Source organism: Zonotrichia albicollis, chromosome 9 (assembly GCF_047830755.1).
Source record: "Zonotrichia albicollis isolate bZonAlb1 chromosome 9, bZonAlb1.hap1, whole genome shotgun sequence".
In the NCBI taxonomy this organism is placed as follows: domain Eukaryota; kingdom Metazoa; phylum Chordata; class Aves; order Passeriformes; family Passerellidae; genus Zonotrichia; species Zonotrichia albicollis.
The window spans coordinates 28,811,321-28,835,213 of record NC_133827.1 but is presented as its reverse complement, the minus strand read 5'-3'; the positions used below and the strand labels follow the sequence as shown (position 1 = coordinate 28,835,213).

General features: G+C 42.9%; 1 protein-coding gene across 2 annotated transcripts in view; it reads left to right on the top strand.

Moving 5' to 3' along the window:
- The first annotated feature begins 848 nt into the window (after nt 1–848).
- PLOD2 (procollagen-lysine,2-oxoglutarate 5-dioxygenase 2) overlaps nt 849–23,893 on the top strand; it is a 50,022-nt gene continuing 26,977 nt past the window's right edge. Inside the window, exons 1-4 of one of the 2 annotated variants that reach the window (XM_074547139.1) lie at nt 849–1,208; nt 15,787–15,878; nt 17,306–17,442; nt 22,863–23,026. In XM_074547139.1, the coding sequence (XP_074403240.1) occupies nt 1,112–1,208; nt 15,787–15,878; nt 17,306–17,442; nt 22,863–23,026 (490 nt within the window). In that variant the 5' untranslated portion in view covers nt 849–1,111. The remainder of the gene's footprint in view (nt 1,209–15,786; nt 15,879–17,305; nt 17,443–22,862; nt 23,027–23,893) is intronic. The other variant, XM_074547140.1, reaches the window with a different exon arrangement.

The window sequence follows — 23,893 nt, the reverse complement described above, 5'->3', positions numbered from 1 at the left end:
GATTATGCCTTTGGTCTTCAAATAGTATTTCCAAGGTGTAAATCTATACTGATTCCAACAGGTTGACATCTGCTTTTAAAATTTTATGCAGCTTTTAAACATTTATGGCATTGAATATGCTTTGTATGTCACTTTTTATCATTTATGGTATTGAATATGCTTTGTACGTCACTTTTAAACATTTAGGGTATTGAATATGCTTTGTATGTTGCTTTAAAATATTTATGGTATTGAATATGCTTTGTATGTCACTTTTAAACATTTAGGGTATTGAATATGCTTTTTTATGCCACTTTCAAACATTTTTGGTACTTACTTGAATATGCTTTGTATCACAGTAAGAAAAAGAGCGAAGGTGGACCAGTACACTTTATCATCACCGAGCTTGCCTGCAGTGATTTTTTTTTTTGGCTATTATTTAATGGAAACATGTAGCAGTCTTGTGTGCTTTGATTAGACAAACGAACCAAGTCAGCTGAATGCTGCGGTGATGGAGGTTTTGACGGACGTGCCCTTCTCAAGCAGAGCGATGGGCAGCGCGCTCCCGATGCCATCAGGGCGCACCGGCGGAAGGATCGCGTCGTTTCTATGGGCTCACGGCTCGGCGGCTCCAGGTACTCACACTGTCCCAACAAAACCACATCTTTGGGAATGCGTTTATAGACACATAATGGCCAGTGAAAGCACTGAGCAAGTGTCTGGCGGGGCAGGCGAGTGTAGCTGCTGGCACAGCAAACAGCACCGGGCGGGCACAGCCGAGCCCCGCTCCCGCTCCCCTCCCCATCCTCGGGGCCGCGCCTGTGCAGTGCCTGCGGCGGCGGCGGCGGGGCCGAGGCGGGGCTTGGCCGCTCGCCCCTCCCCGGCGGCGGCACCGTGACCGACAGCGGCTCCTGTAGCGCCGCCGGTGCCCCGGCCCTCCCACCGCCGTATAAAGCCCGGCGCGGGGGGAGCGCCCGCGGCTGCCGCCCGCCGCGGAGAGGAGGAGGAGCAGGAGCGGTGTGTGCCCGCCGCCGTCCCCAGGCGCCTTCTCCCTGCTCCTTATCCACGCCCGCCCCTCTCCCCGCTGCCGGGGGCTGCTGGCGCGGCCAGGCCGGTGGAGCGGAGGGCGAAGATGGCGAGGAGCGGCGCCCGGTGGCCGCGGCTCCTGCTGCCGGCGCTGCTGGCCCTGGCGCTGCCCGCGGCGGCGGAGCGGAGCCCCGGGCCCGCAGGTGAGCGCGGTGCGGGGGCTGGGTTGGGTTGGGATGCGGTGCGAGTGCTGGGATGCAGTGCGGGGGCTGGGATGCGGTGGCCGTGCCCGCGGGAGGTGTGTGCGGGCGGCGGGGATGCGCTGCTGGCCGTGCGGCATCGGTCCCTTTGTGCCTGGCGGCTCGGCAACATCCGCCAGGAAGGGAACGCTGGGACCCGCCGCTTGGCCGGGTTATTTTGGTATTTATTTATTTATTCCCCACCGGCCCGTCCCTGCCCCGCACGGTAACGCGGAGCGGCTCGGCGCTGCGGGAAGACGCCGCCGGGTTGTTGTCGAGACGAAGCGCTCGGCTGAAAGTGTCTTAACCCGCCCAGGAGTTCATAGATGCCTAATTCCACTTAAGGGAAAAAAAAAAAAAAAGAAAAAAAAGAAAAAGGATTCCTTAAGGGGAATTGAGGCTCCTAAACTTTCTCGTTGCCAGCTCCCCCGCCCTTTTTCTCCCGTCTCCACGAGACAAGGTGTTGATGAACATATTTTTCCAGTGCTCGGAAAAGCAATAGCATCAGTCACTGCTTCTCTGAACTTGAGCAAGCGCTGATGAGGTTTCCTACTTCGTGCAAAAGTCAGCCAGAGACTCCAGTGCCCCTTCCCATCCTGCAGAGCCTTCCCTCCCTCTCACTCCTGTGGTGGTGTTTGCTTCAAGGAGCCAGGATGTAGAAAGAAATTTTATCTTGAGCATGTAAAATAATGTATACAGGAAATTCCCTCAGATGGAGGGGTCCAAACACATGTATGTCCAACAATATGCCAAAACCTCTTTTTGGCTCTAATACTGTTTAGAGTCTGTACTTCTGATTTCTATTCTAGGCATACAAAGGTATTTCATCACACTACGTTATTATCACATGAAATCCAAAATAATTTCATTTCTTGGCTTGTTTTCTCAAGACTTATCAAGTTATTTTTAATATCTAGCTTAACTTCTTCTGGGGTGAACAAGGAGGCTTCTTTATTTGAGCAGCAAGTTTTGTTGGCAGGTTCTAATTTTGATATTAAAACTGCTGCTTTAGTTCATAAGTAGTATAAAAAGTTAAAATAATTTTTAAAAAAAGCTGTTGAAGAATATCAGACCACTCAAAGAAGTCCTAACTTCCAGTTTTTGTAATACTTGGCTACTTTTGGTCATTCAGAATATTTCTCTGAAGGCTATGGTGTGGTTGCTGCGTGTTGGGGAGTGTGAGCATTGCCCTTCAGCCTTTGCTGCACCCCTGGGGACAGGTTTGAGCAAAATTTGAGCTCCTATCCCTGTTTTCAGGGCAGTGAGACTGTAAGTTGAACTTCTTTGGAAATTAGTTATGGCAAACAGATATTCCTGCAAACATATCTGTTCAAATAATGTTTTGCTTTAACTGCACTTGAAATGTGGGCTCTCAGGCTGGTGTAAACTAATAGCTGGCATGGTAAGGATTCTTCTTTAATCCTTCTGCTTTTCAAATGTGTGCAAGGCAGAGTCCCTATTCCAGACAGCAATGTATGATTCAGCAGCCCAAAAATAGACTGCTTTGTCTGTATCAATAATAAAAATTATTCTACACAAGTTACACTGCAAGAAAGCACTGCTGGGTTTATATAAGGTGTTCATGCAGGAAGATCTTAATTCTTTTTAATTTAGACGGGAGCAACCTGAGTTGTAGCAATCTCTGCTGAACTGAAACCACTCTGAGAGCAGTTTCTTGACCTCAGACACTGCCTGCTGTGTTACTTGTTTTTATTCCAGTTTTAACCCTTAAATGTTTTTCCCCAAGTCTGTGCTGTATTACTTGAAGAAGTAATGCAGAAAACAGACCTTATGGTGCTTCTGTTTCTAGAAATCTGTCTTTCAATTTCTAGTCTATTGATTCTTTGTACAATTCAGTGTAAAACAGCCGGTGAAGGCGCAATTTACGTGTCAGTTTTTACTGCAGTCCAGCTTACTTGCAACAAAAGCTCTAATAAGACTGTCTGGAACCAGCTGCCAAGCTGCATCTTTATGTCTTAATCAGACCCTCCTCAGAAAGGCTTGGAAAAGTGATTTTGGGAGAGCTGCCTGTTGCACAGCACCGCTTACAGGGAGCAATCAGTGCGGCCCTGTGGCAAAGCGTGTTTGCAGAAATCCCTCTGCTCCTTCCTTGGCCGCAGGGTTATGTTTCAGGCAGTCACAGAGAAGAGCACTGTTGAGCTCTGAAACACTGGCTCCTGTGTGCTGGAGATGCAAAAGTTTCTGTGTTAAAACATCAGCGCTGAAATATTTTCATTGCAGCACGCTTGCTGCTCGCAGATTGCTTATTGTGACACGCAGAAAGCCAGTGGGAACGACATTTGTGATTGTGTGAGAGGCAGACACTCTCTTGGCAGCAGATGTAAATGATGTTCTCACCTAGGATGTTTTATCAATCAGCTGTTTGCAGGAAAATGCCTTTGCAGCCTGTGAGTCTGTTCCCCAGAGCGGCTGTGGCGGCTCGGCCGGGCCGCGCTGAGGCCTTGGGGCCCAGATTGTGATGGTGGCCGTCAGGCAGGGCCTGAAGTGGGCCCCATGGTTTGTGGCTGTCTGTGTGCCCTCCCAAAGCAGGACGGGTGGCCTGGGGGGCTCCAGCAGCGTGGGTGGCTTCCCAGAGCAGCTGGGCTGGGAGGTGTGGCGGCTCAGCTGGCTGTGGAGCACTGAGCCACTGGGCTCTCCTCCACCCCAGCATCCCCAAGTGCTGGTCACAGATGATTCAGGCAGTAACTGCTGGCTGGTGTAACTCTGCAAGGAGTTACAGCCAGCATGTACTGCTTTTTGGGATACAGCATGTACTGCAGCCATTTCTGTTAATTTGGGCTCAGCCCGAGTGCTCTGAGTGACAGCGATCAATAGGCCTTTCCTTCTGGGTGACCCGAGGTGCCCAAACAAGAAAATTTAGTGATTCAACCATCCTGATGTACTTATTAAAAGTACTGACAGACTCTGCATGCTTGGGGAAGGAGAGGCCATAAGCACAGCTCTCTGTGCCTGCCCCTGTCTCTCTGCCCACTTTTCTGTCTCTTGCCTCTTTACTGGTGCTACGTCTGTCACCCCTTGTCACCACAGTACCTAAATCTGCTGCGAAAACCCGTGTTGTGGAAAAACCTCCTCCAGATCTCTTGGGGGTTTTGTACCCTTTTTGTGAGGACTATATGAAAAAGCTGCTCCTTAGAGGAGAAGGGGAAAAGCAGAAGGTGATGAAGGCAGAACTGACTGTGCAGTAGGCAGTGCTTGGGTTACCTGTGCCTGGGGCACATTGGGCAGGTACCATCACTGTGCACCACTTAGATGGAATTACCTACTCATGGAGATATCCTTAGCTTCCAGCTTTGAAATAAATTGTGAATGACAAATGAAACAGTGTGTAGTGGGAGGTGTGAGTGTTTGGAAGTTAGTTAAAAATAAGCAAACATTGTGGTAGAGGTGCAGAGCAGTAAAGTTGTAGTTTCACCATGTAGTTTTTCCTGAAAAATACTCATCCTTGAAGATACCCAAGGTTTGCAGTCTGAATTCTCTGTAGCACTTGGGTTAGAGGCTGCACAATGCCAATCTCTTTAGCAAAAAACAAACGAAATAAACAAAAAAAACCCTGTAGATTTTTGGTCAGGCTTTTCTTTCTTTTCTTACGTGAAGATAATAATTAAACTGTGGAATAATTAAGCTGTGGAATTGCTTAATTAATTAATCCAGGGTTGGATGTGTCATTGCTTTGCTCTGATATATGGTGGGGTTACTGCAACTTTGATTGTAAAATGCATTTTCAGTTAAAGCAAGAAGTAAAGCTGTTGTGACCTTTTTCATCAGCACTGGATGCTGTAAATTGCACTGAAGGGGCACAGTGGAATGACCGCTATATTTATCTGAGCCAGGAGTGGTTTGTGTTAAATGTATTTCTGTCAAGGATCTAAGCTAACATTATTTCTCAGGGTTTTCTTTAGGTTGGTGGCATATTCTGGGGAGTTATCATTTATGGGCAAGTTTTTAGCTTTTTCCTTCACTGCTGCTTACTTAAGCATAAGTGACTTTGTCTTTTCATGGGGAAATATTTAGTTTGTCTGTTGAATTAGCACTATTGCACTGTGTAATCAAAAGCAGTATCTTTCCATTTGTGTAGAGCTGCCAGTCTGAATTGCAATTTAATTGACATGCTGTTTAAGTGAATTCCCTTGTCATGGGGAATAAGCATTTTTGCAGTAAGGGCAGTTTTGTTTTCATTTATAATGTTAATTTTTTATAGTTTTTGAGAGACCAGTTGCAAACAGGCTGGAAAGGGAAGAATATTTTTGATCCCTCTTAATTTAAACAGTAGCAGGGTTCTCTCCAGCACAGAATAAAACTTGACCAGACTAGCAGCAGGTTTGTCTCATGTGTAGTAATGTAGCTCTAGAGAATAAATGATAATTAACTCTCAAGGAATACATGCTTGCAAGCACAGCCTGATACTACAAGTAGCTTTAGGATTTATAGAACTGCTTCTCGATTTTTTCTTTAGGTGCATTTGATTTTAAAAATATGGATTATACTGGTGATAAGGAGACTAAATACGTAACGTTGCAGTTTCCCCCAAATATCTATTTTTGTAAGGAAGGAGCAAGTATGTTTTTAAAGCTGCAGTGTTTTTAATTAATAAAAACATACTGTAAGGAAACAAGGACAAAAAAGTGCTTAACAAAAATAGACTTGTTATTTAAGTGCCACTCCTCTGAGAATGAATTCTGTATCTGTAGTTCTGTGTTAATGTGCTGAATTAGCCCATTCTTGCTGAAATCAGCTGTGCAGAAACTAATCAACATCTGATAGCATTGCTCTTTTAATTTTTTCTTCTTTGTAAATTAAAAATAGATTAACTTTTTAATTCACATAAATCTTTAATACAGTGTCTTTGTAAGCATTTTACTTAATTCTGCCTTACTTCACTGTAAAGCCATTGTGTTGGATCAGAACCAGGCCCATAACTTTAATACTCGAAGCTGCTGGGTGAAATGTATGATGTTAAAAACACCTTAAAATATACATCATACATGCCGTGTTGTTGTGTCCTGTGTCTCAAGTAGGACAGAATTTTTATTTCACAGTTTGAAGGACTGAGTTGTGCAGGACAAGGCACAAGTGTGGAGTTTGAATTTCTGGTTCACACAGAAAAGGGAACTTTGAAAAGTATAGTTTGTTTTTTTTTTAATTATTTCTGAGATAGTGTGACTTGTGTGTGAAGAATTTTGTGTCCAGTGTTGGGACACAGGGCCAGATGTGGAGCTGTAGGGCAGCTTTTTCAAATGAACTGACTGATCTGGGTGGTAGCGTCTGCTCACAACATGAACTGCAGCGCAGACACGAAGGACAGCGAGGGACAGCTGTGGATGTTCAGGATGGCCCCACTTCCAGCTCAGTTCCTCTCTGGTTTCTTTTTTTTAAAGACTAGTTGAAGAAGAAACTATGATTGCAAATCTTAACTGCCGGGTTTCATCGATGGATTGGTTAACTGTCAAAAGATTGACTTCAGAATGCCTGGTGCTGTGTGCGACCGCTTCTGTTTAAACAGCTGGGTTTGTTAAACAACAGCCCAAGAAGGAGCATGCTCTTCTGCAGATACATATTTATGAGAGAGACAAGAGAGGGCAAGGCTGCAAAAAGGCAGAAGCTGAGTAAACTTTCTCACTTAGCCAGCTGATGCTAATTGTGTCCTGCTCTCAGCTGCACAGCCCTGATGACAGTTTATAGTGTGCTGTCCAAGCTGTGCGCTCAGGCAAGACACAGCCTGTGCCATGACTCCTTCCACTCCCTCTCAAGATGCTTGTGGTTTCATTTCTATTTGGGCACCCATAAACAGCTGCAACCTGATCTGTTCCTCATTTGTCAGGAAGTTAGGCAGCTAGGAGTTCCTTCATGCATGGCAATGATGTCATTTACAAACAGTGGATTTTAATTTTTTGTCTTAGTTTGGGAACTAAGGAACACGTCTTATCTTTGCTTTACTGCAGAAGAGCTGACTCAGTATGCAGAATCTCATCCAAGTCCTCTGAAGCTGATGGAAAAGCACTTTACTGCTGCTTGTATTTGGCTTTGTTTAACTATCAAAACAAGGAAATCTTGCATTAGAGTGAGTGCAGGCCTGAGCCCTGGCCAGTGCTGCACTCGGGACTGACGTGCGTGATTGATGAGTGCACATACAGTTCTTAATGAGCTCTTGTTGACTATATATTCAATACTTCTGAATTAAAAGAAAGTAAGTTAAGAGCTGAGATATAATCAGCTTTCAAATGTTTCCTGAAATCAGTCAGTTGTATATTGTGAGTTCCTGCTAACCTTTGAAAGTGTGTGTAGGCAGGCATAGAAATACACAGAAAGAGCTGTGATTTGTGTGTCACAAATGTTTATTTAGTTGGTTTTGACCTGGCTCTGTTCTACATTTGATCATTTTAATGTAACTGTTTAAGCTGCTGTATTGGTGTGATGTCAGAAACACCAATAAAAGACAGCAGTGAGCAGCAGCTCTGTACACTTGCCATTTGAGTCACTCTGCACGGGAGAGGAAAGTGCCTGTTCACACCACTGCGTGCTGTGAATTACAGCCTGAGGGAATTTCAGTTCGTAGGAAAAAAAATAAAAAAAAATTACAGTGTCCTGTCCAGGGGCTGTGTGTTAGCAAGTGCTGATCTAACATAGATTCTCTACTGTGAGAAAATTGAGAGCAGCTCCTGCTTAGTGCAAGGATGTGTTTTTGCTAGCTCAGCTTCTCTGTTCCTGTGAAACACATGAGAAGAGGGAGAGCCCTGTAACAGGCGGCATATACCATGGCTGAGGAAATTGCAACAGTACAGCTATTTGAAACTGGGAAATGATACCTTGTATATTTCTTTCCCTCGAGAGCTCCTGAAAGCTTCTTGCCTTTGTTAGGTCTCTTCCTTATCTTGGGACACTGTTGGCAGCTTCAACACCAACAGCTACTGCTCAGTAACCTCAGCAAGATTTACAGATAACGTGGAAGAGCACAGGAAGGATTATCCATAGACAGCCCATGCATTGGGCTGATAAATGCCAGTAATAATCATAAATGCCAATTGTGGCTATAAACTGTTTGCAACAGCTTAAAGACAGAAGGACCTTAGAAGAACCTCATAAGTTTTTGGAAATTACAAAGGTAATGTTTGTGTACTGTTTGTATTTTGCAGTAAGACCTGTATGCATAGAAGTGCAGTAATTAAAGGGAGGTTTGTCATAGAGAAGAAAACAGATACTGAGATCTGTACAGTAAGGTCAGTTTCTTCAAATTCTGGTCTTTAAAGACATTCCTAGAAAACCTTCTCTCTCACACAAGAATTGTATTGGTATAGAAAATCAGCATGTACTAGGTGTTTGGCAATCCATGACTGCTCTTAACTTGCTATCTTTTAATTCTAATTTTGTCATTTATTTTAACTTGTACCACTTTCTGATCTCTCATAAGCTTTTCAAGCATATTTTGTCTCTCATCCAAGGATAGTTTTTAGCATCAATCCAACCATACTACTGAACTACAGAGAATCCAATCTTATTATGTGATCATGGCTGTGGCTAGTGGGGCTTTAAAGCCAGTCTGCCTCTTGGGGAAGCAGTGAAGTGTGGGGTGAGTGGAGGCATGCAGCAGTGTTCTGAACTGAGCATTGTATAAAGATCAGATTAAAAAAACTTCAGGACTCCCAAGTATGAAGTATTATTGTTTTATGCCCCAGTCATCTTTCCCCCTCCTGCAGTGTAATGCACATTTATTTCCTGAGAAAAGAAGATGATCATGTTTGCTATTTCAGCACATTGTTGTGTTTCTAAAGAATCCTAGGGGGAAAATAAACAGCTGTCGGATGGCTCTGTCTTTTCTCTCTTTATGCCAAAAATTTTATTTGACCAGAAACTCTTCTGTTGGCTTACTGCTTTATTTGAGCGTGTGTACATCACAAGCTCTCACTGGATGCGTATATGCAAATATACACATATAGTTTATGTTTTTCTCCTTGGGTACTTAAGATCTTTGTTTGCTGCTGGATTACAGTAACCAAGCATATGTCTGTAGGTATAACTTATAATCATGGTTATATTGTATATGATGGGTTTTTCCCATCTCCAGCTGTTTGACATCTTTTCAGAGTATGTGGATTTTCAAATATTTTGACACAGAATCCTAAGTTTAGGCAATAACTCCTATTCATAGTGGAAAATCCAAATTCCTTTTTGTAAAGTCTAATATTGTCTTCGTCAATGGTAAGTGTAAGATTGTGTTGTGCTAAAAGATCTGGATTTTGGAAGTGCTCTGTGGTATTTTAGCTGTCTTAATGGTTCTTGGGGTTTTGGGCATATAGTCTGAGTCCATATAAATGGGGAAGTTGCTGTTGGCACCATGGTGATTCTCTAGTTGTCTGCCTCAGCTTGTCTTGAAAGCGTGTGGAGGAATTGGATTTTATGCTCTTTAAGTTCAAGAGGAATCCATACTGAAAACATTTTTCAGTTGTGTTGAGCTTTAGTGCATTTTTCCAGTGATAGAGAAGCATGCTTCTGTGAGGTGTCAAGTCATGCTGAATCAAGCCTGTGCTTTGCTTGGAGTTTGTTTGGGTTTTTTCCTTCCTTTTTATTTCTTTTTCTTTTTTTGTTTGTTTTTTTTTTTGGTGGGAAACTATATCCTGTTGGTTTCCCACATTACCAGAGATTCAGGAGACATAGCAGATAATCACACAGCTTTATCAATCAGCTTGGATCCATCCATGTGCTTCTTCCAGGTACCTGTTCAGCCTATGCTTTAGTGCTACCTGACATTTTTTTTCCATTTTGTGTGGGTGTGTTTTTTTTTTCCTTAAACCAGTAGAAGTATTCTTAGTATCCTTCCAGTTTCTAATCTTTTTCTGTGATATCTAGCAACTAATTTATTAGCTTGCTGTTGATTTATTTTGCATATTGTAATAACTGACTTTGGGTATCAATCTTTCAATTAAATGAGCAATCATTCCTGTGGTGAGCAGTTCAGGGTGGAATGAAATCTGAAAACAGGGAAGTAAGCTGTTTAATGTAGACACTAGAATATGGATAAAAATGTATTACAAGTACTGAACATAATTTGTTTACCGTTATAAGCTACCAGTTTTAAAGACAGAGATAGATTTTAATGTCATAATGTGGTACCATGAACAGATGTCCTTTGATCTTGCAGCTCACTTCTACTCCAGAGAAGTCTGTAGTAGAATCCAAGGACTAAATGTCAGCTTCTGTGTGGCTGTGAGCAATATCCTCAGTTTTGGCTGCTCTGAAGCTACTATACCAGTGCCCACAACCCCTGGTAGAAATTATGTAGTAATCTCAGAGAGTGTTCATTCAAGATAAATAAGAACCATGTGGGTGTGTGAGGAATGACTGTAGTTCTTTGCATGCTTCTTTGCCAGGATACGAGGAGAAAGGTCACCGCTACTTAAAGCGGTCCTGCCACAGCAGTTCCTGCCTTAGACCTTGCCAGGCAATTCACTGAAGGCAAAGCCTCTGGTTTATTGATCTTCTTGCTGGAAATAAATATTTATGATGCAGCCAGGTCCCTGAAGGTAGCAGAAAAAACAGGCTAGAAGAGTGAGTTGTTTTGATAAACTTTCACTGGATTTCCTAACGCGCTGCATGTGCTCCGTGTGCACTGTTGTTGTCTTTCACAACTTGTGCGCTGGAGGGTTTCTAATTTGCATGTAAAAATGAATTCTGTTAGTCACTGGATATACTTTTCTTGGCTAAACTCGTGCCCTCTCAGGCTTGTTTTCAAAACAGAGCAGCTGTTTTGTGGGTGTAACTATCTGAAATCTGTCTGACACAATTTTGTCCTAGTAACTGAACGCATACCTGGTATGGAGCTCCTGGGAGATTTTTTTTTTTCGTGCCTTCCTGTTGAACTTCAGCATAGGGTTTACATTTCCTTTCTACACAAACTGACTTGTGGAGATAAATGCCAAGCTCAGCAATGCCCTGGGTGAGTGCCAGGCTGCCTCTGGCAGGCTGTGTGCAGGGGAGCCGCCAGCCCGCACCCTCTGTAGCATCTCAGCACCCTGCCAGTAGGAACCAGGGCACCACCTGCTTGTTCCTGGTCTCATGGAAGCTGTCCTAATGGCTCTTGGGATCGTGAGCATCCAGGCTGAGTCCATATAAATGGGGAAGTTGCATTTGGCACCACTGGTGTTTGTCTAGTTATCTGCAGAGCTCCAGCTTGTCTTGAAAGCATGTAGAAAAATTGAGGTTTGTGCTCTTGAAGTTTGTGCACTTTGAGGATGCTGTTCCTGTTGGAAGACACTCCCAGGATTGTATTTGTCCCTGTGTGGGGTGGATGGTCAGGGCTGAACTGCAGCCTGTGTGTAAGGTCACACAGCAGAGCTCCTTGGGGTAGATGCCTCGATGGAAGGCAGGGCTTTGTGGAGGGGAGGGTGAAGCAGGAATGGTGTCTGGCTGCAGCTGGAATTCCTTGTGGGGATTTTGCTGTTCTCTCACTGGGGAGTATCAGGCTGCAGTGGCAGCTTGGGGTCTGAGTAATTACAGACATCCTTCCGTTGCTGTGCCTGGGTCTTCACTGCCCAGCTGGAGACAGGGATGCTGCTGGCGGCTCACTCAGCCTCTCCCTGCTCTGGGGCAGCCCTGAGCCTCTGCACCCACAGGGCATCCTGGGGCCAAGCCTGCTCTGTGCCCAGGGACACTGTGGGTGGCAGCAGCTGAAATAGCTGAGCACATCCTGAAATGGAAATGACTCTTGGATAAACTTGCTGCCTTGGGAATGTTGTGCTTCGCATTGACACTCCTGAGAGATCATGGAAGTCACTGCATCCATGTGCTGAACACAACTGGGATAAGTGTTCCAAGAAATTGTTGTACCTAAAGGTAGTAAGCAAGGAATAGATTTTTTTGGAAGTGAGTGAAGTTGAAAAAGATGAAAAAAAATTAGCAGAAGTACTTAGTGGTCAGAAGCATTCTCCTCACTCACTTCCACTGGAAGAAACAAACATCTCCCATGCTATGTTTAGTGGAAATTTGCCAGTGAAACTGTGCAAGTTATCACATCTAAATATAGTCACAGCAACATACAGGAACTAGGCTAATATTTTTATTAGCTGGAGGAGGATGGTTCTGCTTTTCTCATTTGGTTATTAATACCCTCTATAATGTGCCAAGGTAACTATCATTTACTGCAGTTTCCATTGTCTCTCTATTTATACTATATATAGAATAAAAGCATGTTTCTCTGCTCTTTGGTCAGACACAGCTTAAAAAAAGAACAAACCACCACAAAACCCAAACAAACCAAAACAAAAGAGGCCCCAGTAAAGACTAAGTAATCTAGAAAGAAAACTCTAATTCTAAGGGGACTTCAAATGCTATAATTACAGTTCTGCTGCACTTAAAAATTATTTAAGTACCACCTGCACTTAAAAGTCAGTGGTGCAACAAAGACATAAAATAAAGCCTCGTCAACTTCTTCAAGTCTAATTTTAAAAAAGACCATGGGTAAGCATGTTAAAAGGAAAACATTTCCCATGTAAATAGTATCTTTTAAATAACTTTCTTTTGTTCTGTGACCATTTGCAACCCCCAATCTGGCAGCCCATTTAGGTTGCTTAGTTGTCTGGTGATGCAGTGCAGGCTCTTTTAACATTTCGTATCAGCATAAACTGTTTGCCTGCTCAGCTTTCTTCATTTTGTATCGTTCAGGCTGAAATCCTTTATGATTTGGCACATTATTCTCTTTCCTCCTGTTCCACAAAAGTCAAGTAACATACCAGACTCCATAGTGAATCTTGAAATACATGAATAATGTGTATTCCATTAAGAGAGAGTAACAATATCCCATAAAGAACAGTAGATTATTTTTTGCTTGCCAAACCGTACTTGTATGTTAGTTTAAACTTTCTTTGACTTAGTAACTGTGGAAGCAATCTGCAGCCCACATTCTGTCATTTCCATCATGTTGTCAAGTACAGATTTTTGAGATCTTTGCTGTTAGCATTTCTTAGTAATGTGTAGGTGTGAAATATGCCTTCTTCAAACCAAATTCCATGGTTTAGTCAGTGAGCTGGTCACCTAGGAAACTTTTAATAATGGATCCAGTTGGCTTGATGATGCAATTCTGGTATGATCAGATTTTTCCAGTTCCCTGTAATTTGAAAATGTAGTGCTTGAACAAAAAGTAGCCTTAATTTCCTTCATAGAGGAAAATCCTCATCTGCCTTCAGTTCTGTTTTAGTCACAGTCTAAGATACAATGGTCTTTATTCATTTTGTGGTGATTTCAGTAGAATTACTTGAAATTCCATGATCTTTGTAATAAGCTGTTTGAAAGGTATTGAGCCATTATTGCTCTGTTTCTGTCTCTTTGTGAGTCCATGTGAACTTATTGCACTGTGAGGTTCTCCTGTCCTTTTGAGATGTATTTAGGGGATTTTCTTCTGATTTTTTGCTACAAAAGTCTGCTAGCACTTAAGAGGGGGGAAAAAGGTGGAGCAAATTATCTTCCAAATGTGAGTTTCCAAAATTTTTGGATTTTCAAGCTGAGTTGATGGAAGAATTTACAATATTTCTAGTTTCTTCTTTGTTGCATATTGTATTGCAGGACTGTCTGGTTTAGTAGAGCTGGCAGTTGAAATTGTCTTGAGGGCCTTTGAGGAAAAGGATTGTACCCCCCTGTTCACAGACATGCCTCCCAGACACTCCCACCCAAGGGAAAAAATAAAGAAAAGAAAAAAGGCAATAGCAGGATGTGAGAGAAATCCACAAATTGTGTGTAGTGAGGAGGGCAGGTAGAGATGTCATCTGTAGCTGAGGAACTTGCAGTGTCAGATAAAGCTGGAGGAGCCCTGCTCAAGGCACAGGCTGGTTTTGGTGGTGTAGGCACTGGGCACAGGGTGCTGTCACTGCTTAAAGGTCACACCTGTTCAAGGAGTGTCTGGGGAGGAGCAAGGTCACAAAGCAGATCAGGTGTTCTGCAATTTGCAGAAACACCACCTGAGTCAGGAACACCCTTGAACTGAGACCAATATCACATGTGCTTGTCTTGTCCCTGCTGTACCCCACGTACACCATGGAGCTGCTGGTGAGGATGGAGCAGCCAGAGCACTGTCACACCTGGCAGGATGCTCTGGAGGTGACCAGGGCTGAATCTGAGCCATGTTTCAGTGGAAACAGTATGAGTGCCACATGAGACTGGTCTGCAGAGTGGGTTTGCCTGCTGTGGGTACTTCAGACAGACTTGAATTTCATTAGAGCAGATGGTTTTATGCTGTTCTACAAACTATGTCTGTATTCTGACAGGTATTTCTGCCTGACTGTGTCAATGCACTTGAAGTATTGGCTGCAGAGCATTGCATGAATGACTTGCAAAGTGCATTTCTTCTACAACGTGGAAAGTGGGTCATCGTCTTTTGTGTTAACTTTTGCTGTTGTCACATAAAACAAAATGGGGAGTGGTGAGTGGTTTGAATACACTCAGGATGATGTCCTGGCTGTCTGAGGGCTGCTGAGCCTGTGGTGGTGGATGAGGCTGAAGAGTTAATAGGAAGGTTTTCCATAGCAGACCCTTCTTGCACATGTTACTGGATTAAGGAAGGTAAATCCAAAAGATGTTTTTTTGGCAAGTAATGCAGTAACAGGCACTCTGTCTGGAATACTCATCATAGGTGATTAGTTTTATTTTATTGTAAGGATTGATCTCATGGGCCCTGGTTAAAGCACAGCTATTGCTTGAACTTGGCCTGAATTGGGGAAGCTGCAATGTACTCTGACATCCAGGCTGGTCTGATTAAATACGTAGGGGTAAAACCTTCTCATAGCTTCAAATTATTTACTTTCATTATGCAGCATATTGCATAGGTTTTTCTAAATGTTGTTCAGTAGTTTAATTGGGAAGCTATTTAGAGGAAATTCATGACCCCATTTGAACTGTGTTAAAAACTCTGGAATGTGAGGAGGAAATTGGTTGCATGGTCACTTGCCTGTGTGCAATAAGAGGGCAAAATTAGCAGTGATGTAATGTACCTATGCTCTGAATAAAAAAACCAAACTCCTTGCTCTTCTGTCTCTGCCCAAGGACTTAAAAGCACTAAATGCTGTTTGTTGAGGGTTTGGTTTCATTGGTTGGGTTTTTTTGACTTGTTTTCATGAAGAGTATGCACTGTTGGCTTTCAGGGGAGCTCCTGGGGTTGGGTGAAGTTCTCTTACTGCTGTGAGGTAAGCAGTAACAGCATTAGCTCAGACTGAAAAGTAGCAAGTTATTTTTGTTTTGAAGATTTCTTCCTGTCCAGTAGTCACACTATCTTTGTTTTTGTGTCTTGAACTAGTTGTTTACAGAGTAGATAGACTTGCTTTCTCTTCCAGAGGATAATTTTAAATACAGCACCTTGCCCATAGCAGTTTTTGTTTGGTAAGGTCTCACACCTGTACTGTGACAGCATAATTGCCTTCTGTCTTTGAATGAGATGCAGAAAGTCATAGAGCTCCCTGAGCTAGTGCTGCTGTTTGTTGCATTTTATGTCACAAACTGTGCCCTGAAAGCATATTAATACATGTTCTTTCCTTTCCTTCCTCAGATAAACTTCTGGTCTTTACTGTAGCAACTAAAGAAACCGATGGCTTTCACCGCTTCATGCGAACTGCAAAGCATTTCAACTACACAGTAAAGGTATTGTGTGTGTTCTGTACCAAATGTTTGTGCTGTCCATGCTGTGAAACAGAACTGACCTTGCCTTAGCTTCATTGTGTGCTGGGACAGAGGGAACAGCAGCAGAGCTGGGGGGCAGGAGGGGCACTTGCTGCTCTCCCTGTTGCTCACTTGCTGATGCTCCTCTGAGCCACCGTGGGAGGGAGAGGCTCCCTCTGCCTTAGGAGCTGCTTCAGGGGTTTGCAGCTATCATGGTCAGTGTCCTCCTCACCCACAGCTTCTGGCACACTTTATCACAGAGCCTTGTTTTTCAGTGTGGCTGATTTTGTTTATATGAGCATTTCTGGAAGCTGTACTGCGCTCAAGGTGTTTGGATCTCTTTCCTTAAGCAAGGCTGGAACACTGCTGAAAGGAAGGAGGGAGGCTCACAACTGAAAATTTCTGTGTTTCCCAGGAGCCTGTAATTTCTGAGAGGACTACGTGTCTCTATCATTCTTTCCAGCCTTTTCTGCCTTGCTCCATGTCTCTATATGTCACGTACTTAGGTTGGCCTCTGCATGACCTTGGGAAAAAGGGAGGGCACTAACCTAAACTTCTCCCAAAATTGGTTCTGCCAAGAGAAAATCCAGGTATTCAGATGCTGTTATGAAATTTTTCTTCTTACTTACCCCAGTGCCTACACTATAAATAGGAAATTATTTGAGTCTTTGACTTCTACCACTGAATTTAGAGGACTGAGAGAACCTTCCCTAATATGCTAAAGCTGTAGTAGAGCGCATGAGCTCTGGATACATCTTTTAGCTCTGCAGATTTTTCCAAAACATCATGCAGTGTATTTCTTCCAGGCTTTATATGTTCCAAAAACTTTATGTTCAAAATACTTAAAGGGCTTTTTTTTTTTTTCCTCTTTTTTGACATGTAATCTGCTGTACTGCTTGACTGGGGAGGAGTTTTATGTTTAATTCAGTTTTAGCAGTGAGCTGTGTACTGGAAAACCTGTCCTTTCCTTTTTGTACAAAAAACTTGCAATTTTAATTAGTTATACCCTGATCCACCTAGGTCTTTTGTGCCTCCTGTTCCTAAAGGGATGGTATGGAATTTTAAAGGTCTTATTCAGAATGTTTTTCTAATACAGATTTTGAAACAATCCTTAGCTTTTCTTCCTATTTTTTTTTCCTGAAGGAGACACAATTGAGTAAATGGCAGTAGCAGGCAATTGCTTGATTCTTATTTGGTTAAGAAATGTCTCTCTCATGTTTTTGCAGTGATGTCATTGTGATGAATGTTCCTTCAGACATGGAAAACCTACGATGCTGAAGTGCTGGCTTGCTATGCTTTAATGTGTTGCTTCTGCTTTAGCATCTGTTTTCAATATGGGTCTGCTGTAAAAAAGCCTCATGGGTTTGGGTACTAGCAAAAAGTGCTTTTTTTTTCCCCTCTTATTGCAGGTTCTTGGAAAAGGTGAAGAATGGAAAGGTGGTGAGCTGCCCAACTCCATTGGTGGAGGGCAGAAGGTTCGGCTGCTGAAGGAGGGCATTGGAAGCTATGCTGACCAGGAGGACCTGGTTGTACTGTTTGTGGAATGGTGAGCAGACCTGGCTTCTTGTCCTTGTGTTTTACTCTGGGTAGACATGCAGAAGTAGCTCCTGTGACATGCTGAAAGTTTCATGATGCTTTTCTTCTTCACTGTTTTATTTGAGAGAGTTGGCATCTTTCTTCATTCATAAAAATAGTGGATTGCTTTTGGAGCAATTGTTACTTTTTAACAGATTTACAGATGTAAGAGTTGTTCATAGTTGTGCTGCCTCCAGGGAGTAAAAAAATGTTGCTGGGAGCTGACAGGCTTTTAGGCAAGCATTTGTCCTCTCCCTGCTGAGCTGCAGTGAGAGCCGGATGTGGCTGCAGGCTGGGAGTGTGGATGGGAGGGGAGCAAAAGCAGCTCCAGAAATAAAGAGTCCAGTAGGGACCAGAGGCATTATCTTGTTCCATGAAGTAACAGTGATATGGAGGAAGCTGGAAAATGGCTCCCTGAGGAAAGCATTTAACAGGAGAATGTCTGTGTGTTAGAGAGCTGAAACAAGAGTCTTGGTGTCAGATGTAGTCTGGTGCCTGTGCTCCCTGTGTGATGGAACATGGAGAGACAGTGCTGCTGCAGGTGCCAGATTATAGCTCACAGCACAGCTATGTGTGAACATCCTCCCTGCAGGCCAGATAGGCTTCTCCTGTCACTGAAAGCATAGAGCTCAAATGTGTTCAAAACACACTTTCTCTGTTGCTTCCCTCTGCTTTTTCTCTTCCTCTTATTTTCCTCCTGTGGCAGCAGCATGGCCAGAGTAGCTCAGAATCCAGCTTGCAGCAGACACCAGGCCCTTCCACACTGCTGTTAACCAGAGCAGGGTCACAGCTCTGACATAATCACTGAAGGAAGGTGTGGGAGCATGTCTGGAATCGGGGACAGGCAGCTCCAGTGGTGACAGGCAGCCTTGGAGAGGGGAGCTGAGAGTGAGCTTGGAGACAGTCATGGATGAGTTCACCCCTGCTGCTGTACCATGCTGGAATGTCTGCCCCAGAATTCTCTCTCAGCTTTTAACCTGCTTTATGTATTTAAAACTTGACAGTTGAAGAAACTTAGGGGCAATTTTTCAAGGTTTGGCAGGTTTTGTGCAGCAGACATCACCACAAGGCAAAGTGGCTGGACACTGACAACTTATGGAAAGTTAATTTGTTTTGCACAGGTTAACACTTTGGGAAAGTTGGAGTAGCCATTAAATTGGTGGTAAATTCAAATACATTACTTAATTTTCTGTTCCTAGTTTACCTCTTGTGATGAGTAACAGAAATACCTAGAAAGCAAAAAATCTAAATAATTGTCACTGATTTATAAATAAGCATTATAAGGGATGCTTATTATGCTAAATATTTTTTAAGCATGCTTAGGTCTGTAGAAGTTACCTAATTTGAAGATACACATCCAGTTTTTGAATTTCTTTTTTAATTGACTTGTTCAATTTTGCATTTCCTAAATGAAAAACGAATCTTTCTAAAAGTAAATACATTGTTTGTTCATTCATAGTGTTGTCCTACTAATCATACAAGAACTGAAACTTTTAAAGGTTAATTTCAAAGATTTTTTTGTGCTAAAGCTCAGATAAAACAAGCATTTCCCAAATGGTTTCTACTTACATCGAATTTCTTTGTTTCTGAATTTATTATCCTAATTCATAACAATTTTCTTCCTGTGTGGTAAAATATGTAAATTTATTATCACATTGGTACAGAGGTCTAGCTCAAATCTTTCTCCACCATAATTTGCTCCCTGGAGGGGCAGGCTGTCTGCTGGCACAGATGAGAGAGTACAGAGGACCATGTGTGTCGAAGTGCAAAAGCCATAATCTTTCTTCCCATGAAAAATCACAGGATTTAAGGCCTCCCAAGTCCCTGAAGTCCAAAATCTGAAGTACATATTTGTTTAAAGCTGGTGGAACTGATTCCAGACAGGAGAGAAAAAAGCAGTTTGCTGATTCTGGTATTATGTTTTAATACTAATGAGCTTTTACATTTCCAGAAATCCTGGTTTGCAATTTAAACACTGATCAATGTGGCAGTAAGTTTGGAAAATACAAATGTCACGAACTTCCTTTCTTCTTCGTGTTTTTTGTTATATTCACTGTGAAGCATTTCAAATATTAATCTTGGGGGAGGGGGGGAGGAAACGTCTGGTTTGCTTACTCTAACTAGGAAAGTAATTTCTAGGGAGCTGTTTGCTTAACAAACTTAGTTTCTTAGTTTGGGGTTTTTTCTTTCAGCAGTTTTTTATATGGCTCAGAATTCCAGTATTCTGGAAATAGTTTGAGCTTCTTCTGTGGACAGCTTGTGCCTATGTGTAGATAGCAAAATGCCTGCAGATGGAACACTATTTAAATTAGGCTTGTTTTTGCTTGAGCCAGCTTCTGGTTTGTTTTGGACCATTTCAGATTGAACTGGCTAATTGCCAATGTAGACTGGATAAATTGGTTGGTGCTGTGACTGTTCATCCAGAACTCTCACAGACATCTCTTTGTATCATGGAAGAATTTTGAAGCCTCTCAGTTTGTTGTTTGTTTTGTTGTATTTTTTTTTAACATTCATCAGAAACTAAGGGATAATTATATTTTCTGTGTATCTCAAAATGGTTAAGGTGTGGTCCTGGTGGGGACACAGTCTGAGTGACAAAATAGTTTTGTGTCTGTTTTGTGACATTGCTAGTCACTAGTAGGCACTATCTTGTATTTTGAGTTCTCACCCTGCAGCTCCATTAGTAGCAAGTTCTGATTGTTGAAGTTGAGGATGCAAAACTTGCATGCTGAGTTCTAGAGCACCTGAGTGTCTGCTGCTGCTTCCCTGTGTTGGTGGGAGTGCAGGGTGCATAGCCAGGATGCTTTGCTGCTGCAAAAGGGAGGGAGGGAGGAATGGATTCCAGTCCCAAGCATCTGGGAGCTTCAGGAAATGGGATTAGGTTGTGGAAACTTTCTGGGGTTTTATTTCTTCTTTTTTTTTTTTTTTTCTTCTTGCTTTCTACTTAATTTGGAGGATTTATAAAGAATAAAAAGAGTCTCTGAGCTGTTCCTGCTTGCCAGGGAAGCCTGCTTTTTCCTGGATACGTCCGCACTGTTTTTCCCTGTCAAATTTGAAGTCTTGTTTAAAGTAAGTCATTGTGTCATCCCTAATAACAGTAAAAACTGTCAAGGATAGTCTTGGGGCCTGTTTTGTGATGGCTTTAGTGGTGTAGACCTGAAGTGAATCCCCCCTTCCAGCAGGAGGTGGGGTCTGAATAGGCCAAATGTTACCTGACAGAGGGTAAACAACGCAAATGATGCATTTACAGGTGTAAAGGAGTTTTCCTTTCCATGGAGAGAAAAGTGGGAGCCTCATAAAGCAGCTGATGAGGGTGCTGTCAGCAAGGTGGAGGTCCTGCCCAGGGAGAGGTGTGGTGGCATTAAGTCGCCTCTTGACAAGAGAGCCTTGACCATTAATGGCAAGTGTGGGTTCCAGCTGGATTAACAGAGCTGCATGATCTCAATTGCAGGTTAGCAGTTCAGCTCTGGGTTTAGGATTATAAGCTCTGCTCTATTAAGTAGCATATCCCTTTCACAAGCAGAGCCTGTGTCTGGCCCAGTCTGTTGCTCAATTTGGCTTTCTTTCACAGGATGACAGTCCTTGGAAGCAATGTTCCAGGGTGTTGGGTTCCTTCCTGCAGCTGTAAGCCCTAGCAGCAGCAGCACTACCCTGCTCACAGAGGAGCACAGCCTGCCATGAGCTGTTAAGTTCAAGGCTCAGACAGATCTCTTTTTGTCTGTCTGCAATGTGTCTCCTGTTTCTTGTGTGTTCTACAGGCTGGGTCTGGCATTGAGATGGGCTGCAGAAATTGAATGGAAAAGGGAGTGAAATGTATTCCTGTAAATTTGGGCAGAAACTAGCATTTTTTGTGAAACTGGGGAAGGTCCAAAATGTACAATTTCTTTCATGTCTTCTGCCAAAGTTGCAGAAAAACATAAGAGTTTTCAGAAAACCACTTACTTATATAGACTACATAACACAGTTCCTCTCCAGGGTTCATACTTTGCTTTGTGGTGAAAATATTTTCTTACATTTGCAAGACAGCTGTTGTTCAGTTCTCTTAAACCAATTTCATGAAATCCTTTTTGAAGAAATGACATCTTGAATAATTTCAGAACTATAATAAGTCAGTAATGGCTGATCTGTTGGCACTATTGCTGGGTAATTCATTGCAATGCGAAATATTCTGTGTACTGCAGGTGGGAATGCTGCTGTCCTAGTTAGTCCAGCTCAGTCTTTGCAAGAAAAGTCTTGGTCAAGGCTAGACCTTGGTTCTTGGTAGCTCTGCTGTTACTTTGCCTGTTATCAGTGATTTTCAATTTTTAAGGTCTATGTGTAGAACAAGAATATTCCTGTGTTCAGATGAGGAAACTGCAAGGCTGAGATGCTGCCATTAAAACTTTTTGCTGCTTCAGCCAGAGACTGTCTGTGATGTGATTCTAATTTCACTGTGCCATTCTTCCTGCTGTGTAAAGTGAGCCTTGAAGTGGGAGGCATTGGCACAGGTCACCCAGAACAGCTGTGGATGCCCAATCTCTGCAAATTCTGAGTCCAGGCCAGATTGGGTGGGGCTTTGAGCAGGCTGGTCTAGTGTGTGGCATCCCTGCCCATGGTGGGGGATTGGTTTGTTTGCTTGGTGGTGTTCCCAACCCCCTGTGCCCACCAGGCATTGATTTAGATTTGGCTCAGCCACAAGAAACCACCAGGCTTGGGATGCTCCATTCTTACAGGACCTTGGCCAAACCCAGGCAGGATTCATTCTGGTTTGGCACACTGTTGGCCTTTGGCTGTGTCTAACAGCCAAAGATGAGCCCCACACCTTTAGGCCTTTATCCTCAATAGGAATTGTGACTCAAAGGCAGGTAAAGTTTTTCATAAATAGGTATTGTATACTTTGAGCCTTTTAAGTCTTTAGCACATTAAAAAGGTTGAAGAAGAAATCTATGCCTTGTTAGGATGCATATGGGGAACTAGACTTCATTGAGATCTAAGAGTCAATGCTGTTGTGTTTAGGAGCAAGATCATCTAGATTTTCTCAGTGAAAGTCATCTAAGTCATCTTTCAGTCCTACTTTTCATCTGTTAAAGTTTGATATTTTTAATTGTTGTTCTTAAAAATATAAGCAAAATAGGAAAATCAATTTCACGTAAACAAAATGTGAAGAAAAACGAATGTCCAAAATGTGTAAGACTAAAAAGCAGGAGGAGAAACTGCTTTGGAGAAGTAGTACTGATTGAAGTATCGCTCCTAGAAGGGCATACAATTTTTACATAGTGGTTAAATATGATATAATTGAGTCATTTTTCAGAATGAGAGGCTGTTTGATTTTTAAATTTGAATAGTCCAGTTTTGAAGACAGTAACATTAAAATGAAACCAACCTAACAGATGTATTTTCTTTCCTTTTAAGCTTTGATGTTATCTTTGCTGGGGGCCCTGAAGAGCTACTAAGGAAATTTCAGGAAACAAATCACAAAGTGGTGTTTGCAGCAGATGGACTGATTTGGCCAGATAAAAGGCTGGCAGACAAATATCCTGTTGTCCGGAGTGGGAAACGATTCCTGAACTCAGGAGGCAAGTGGGATCCTCAAACACTTGAACTTGAGCATGACCCATCTCTGTTATCTGTTCTGTGTGCTTGTTGCATGTGGAGCTGTTCCTGAATTACCCAAGCACAAATCTGATGACTGGGTATGCTGTCATCTTCCTCCCCTCCCCACATGAATAGCTCCTCTTCACTGCTCAGGCATAGTTTTCATTCACATTCACACAGTGTGTGTTTGGCAATAACATGTAAAAAGCAGTTAGATATGGTCAGGGTCTAGCCAGCAGCTGTGCATGGCAGTGCAGTGCTGTATGGGATGACCCCATTGCTGCAGGAACAATGCAGAGCACAAGCCCAGCAGAGCAGCACGTGCTATTTATAGCCTGGTCACAGAATTCCCTAATTCTGGAGCTCTCTGCATGCAGGGTAGATGTGCTGGCAGCTCTGCCTGGCCTGGCAGCATGGCTTACACAGCTCCTGCAAGGAGTGGGAGCTACTCCCTGTAATCTCAATGACAGATGGATTCTGAAATCCTCCTTTGAATGCCAGCTTTGCTAATAATTTAGCACTTGATTAATACATGCACTGATACACACACTCTCACTGTGCTGTGTAGAAGCTATTGAGTGTGTCATTTCTGGGGCACCCTTCTTCAGTCTGCAAATATGTTTCTTTCCCTCACCTATCTGTCCTAGCTTTTTTATTTTGGTGTAAGTTTGTTTTGAGTTGAATTCTCATTGTATTTCTGGCAGTTTTAGATTCAGGCATCTCTGCCAGTAAGAACTGATTGATGAAAAGGAAGCTTTTTCCACAGATGAGCTTCTTGGGAAAGTGATAGTCTGATATCATGCTTTGGCCTTCTCAGAACTATCCTGGGCAGATCTGATTTATTTTTT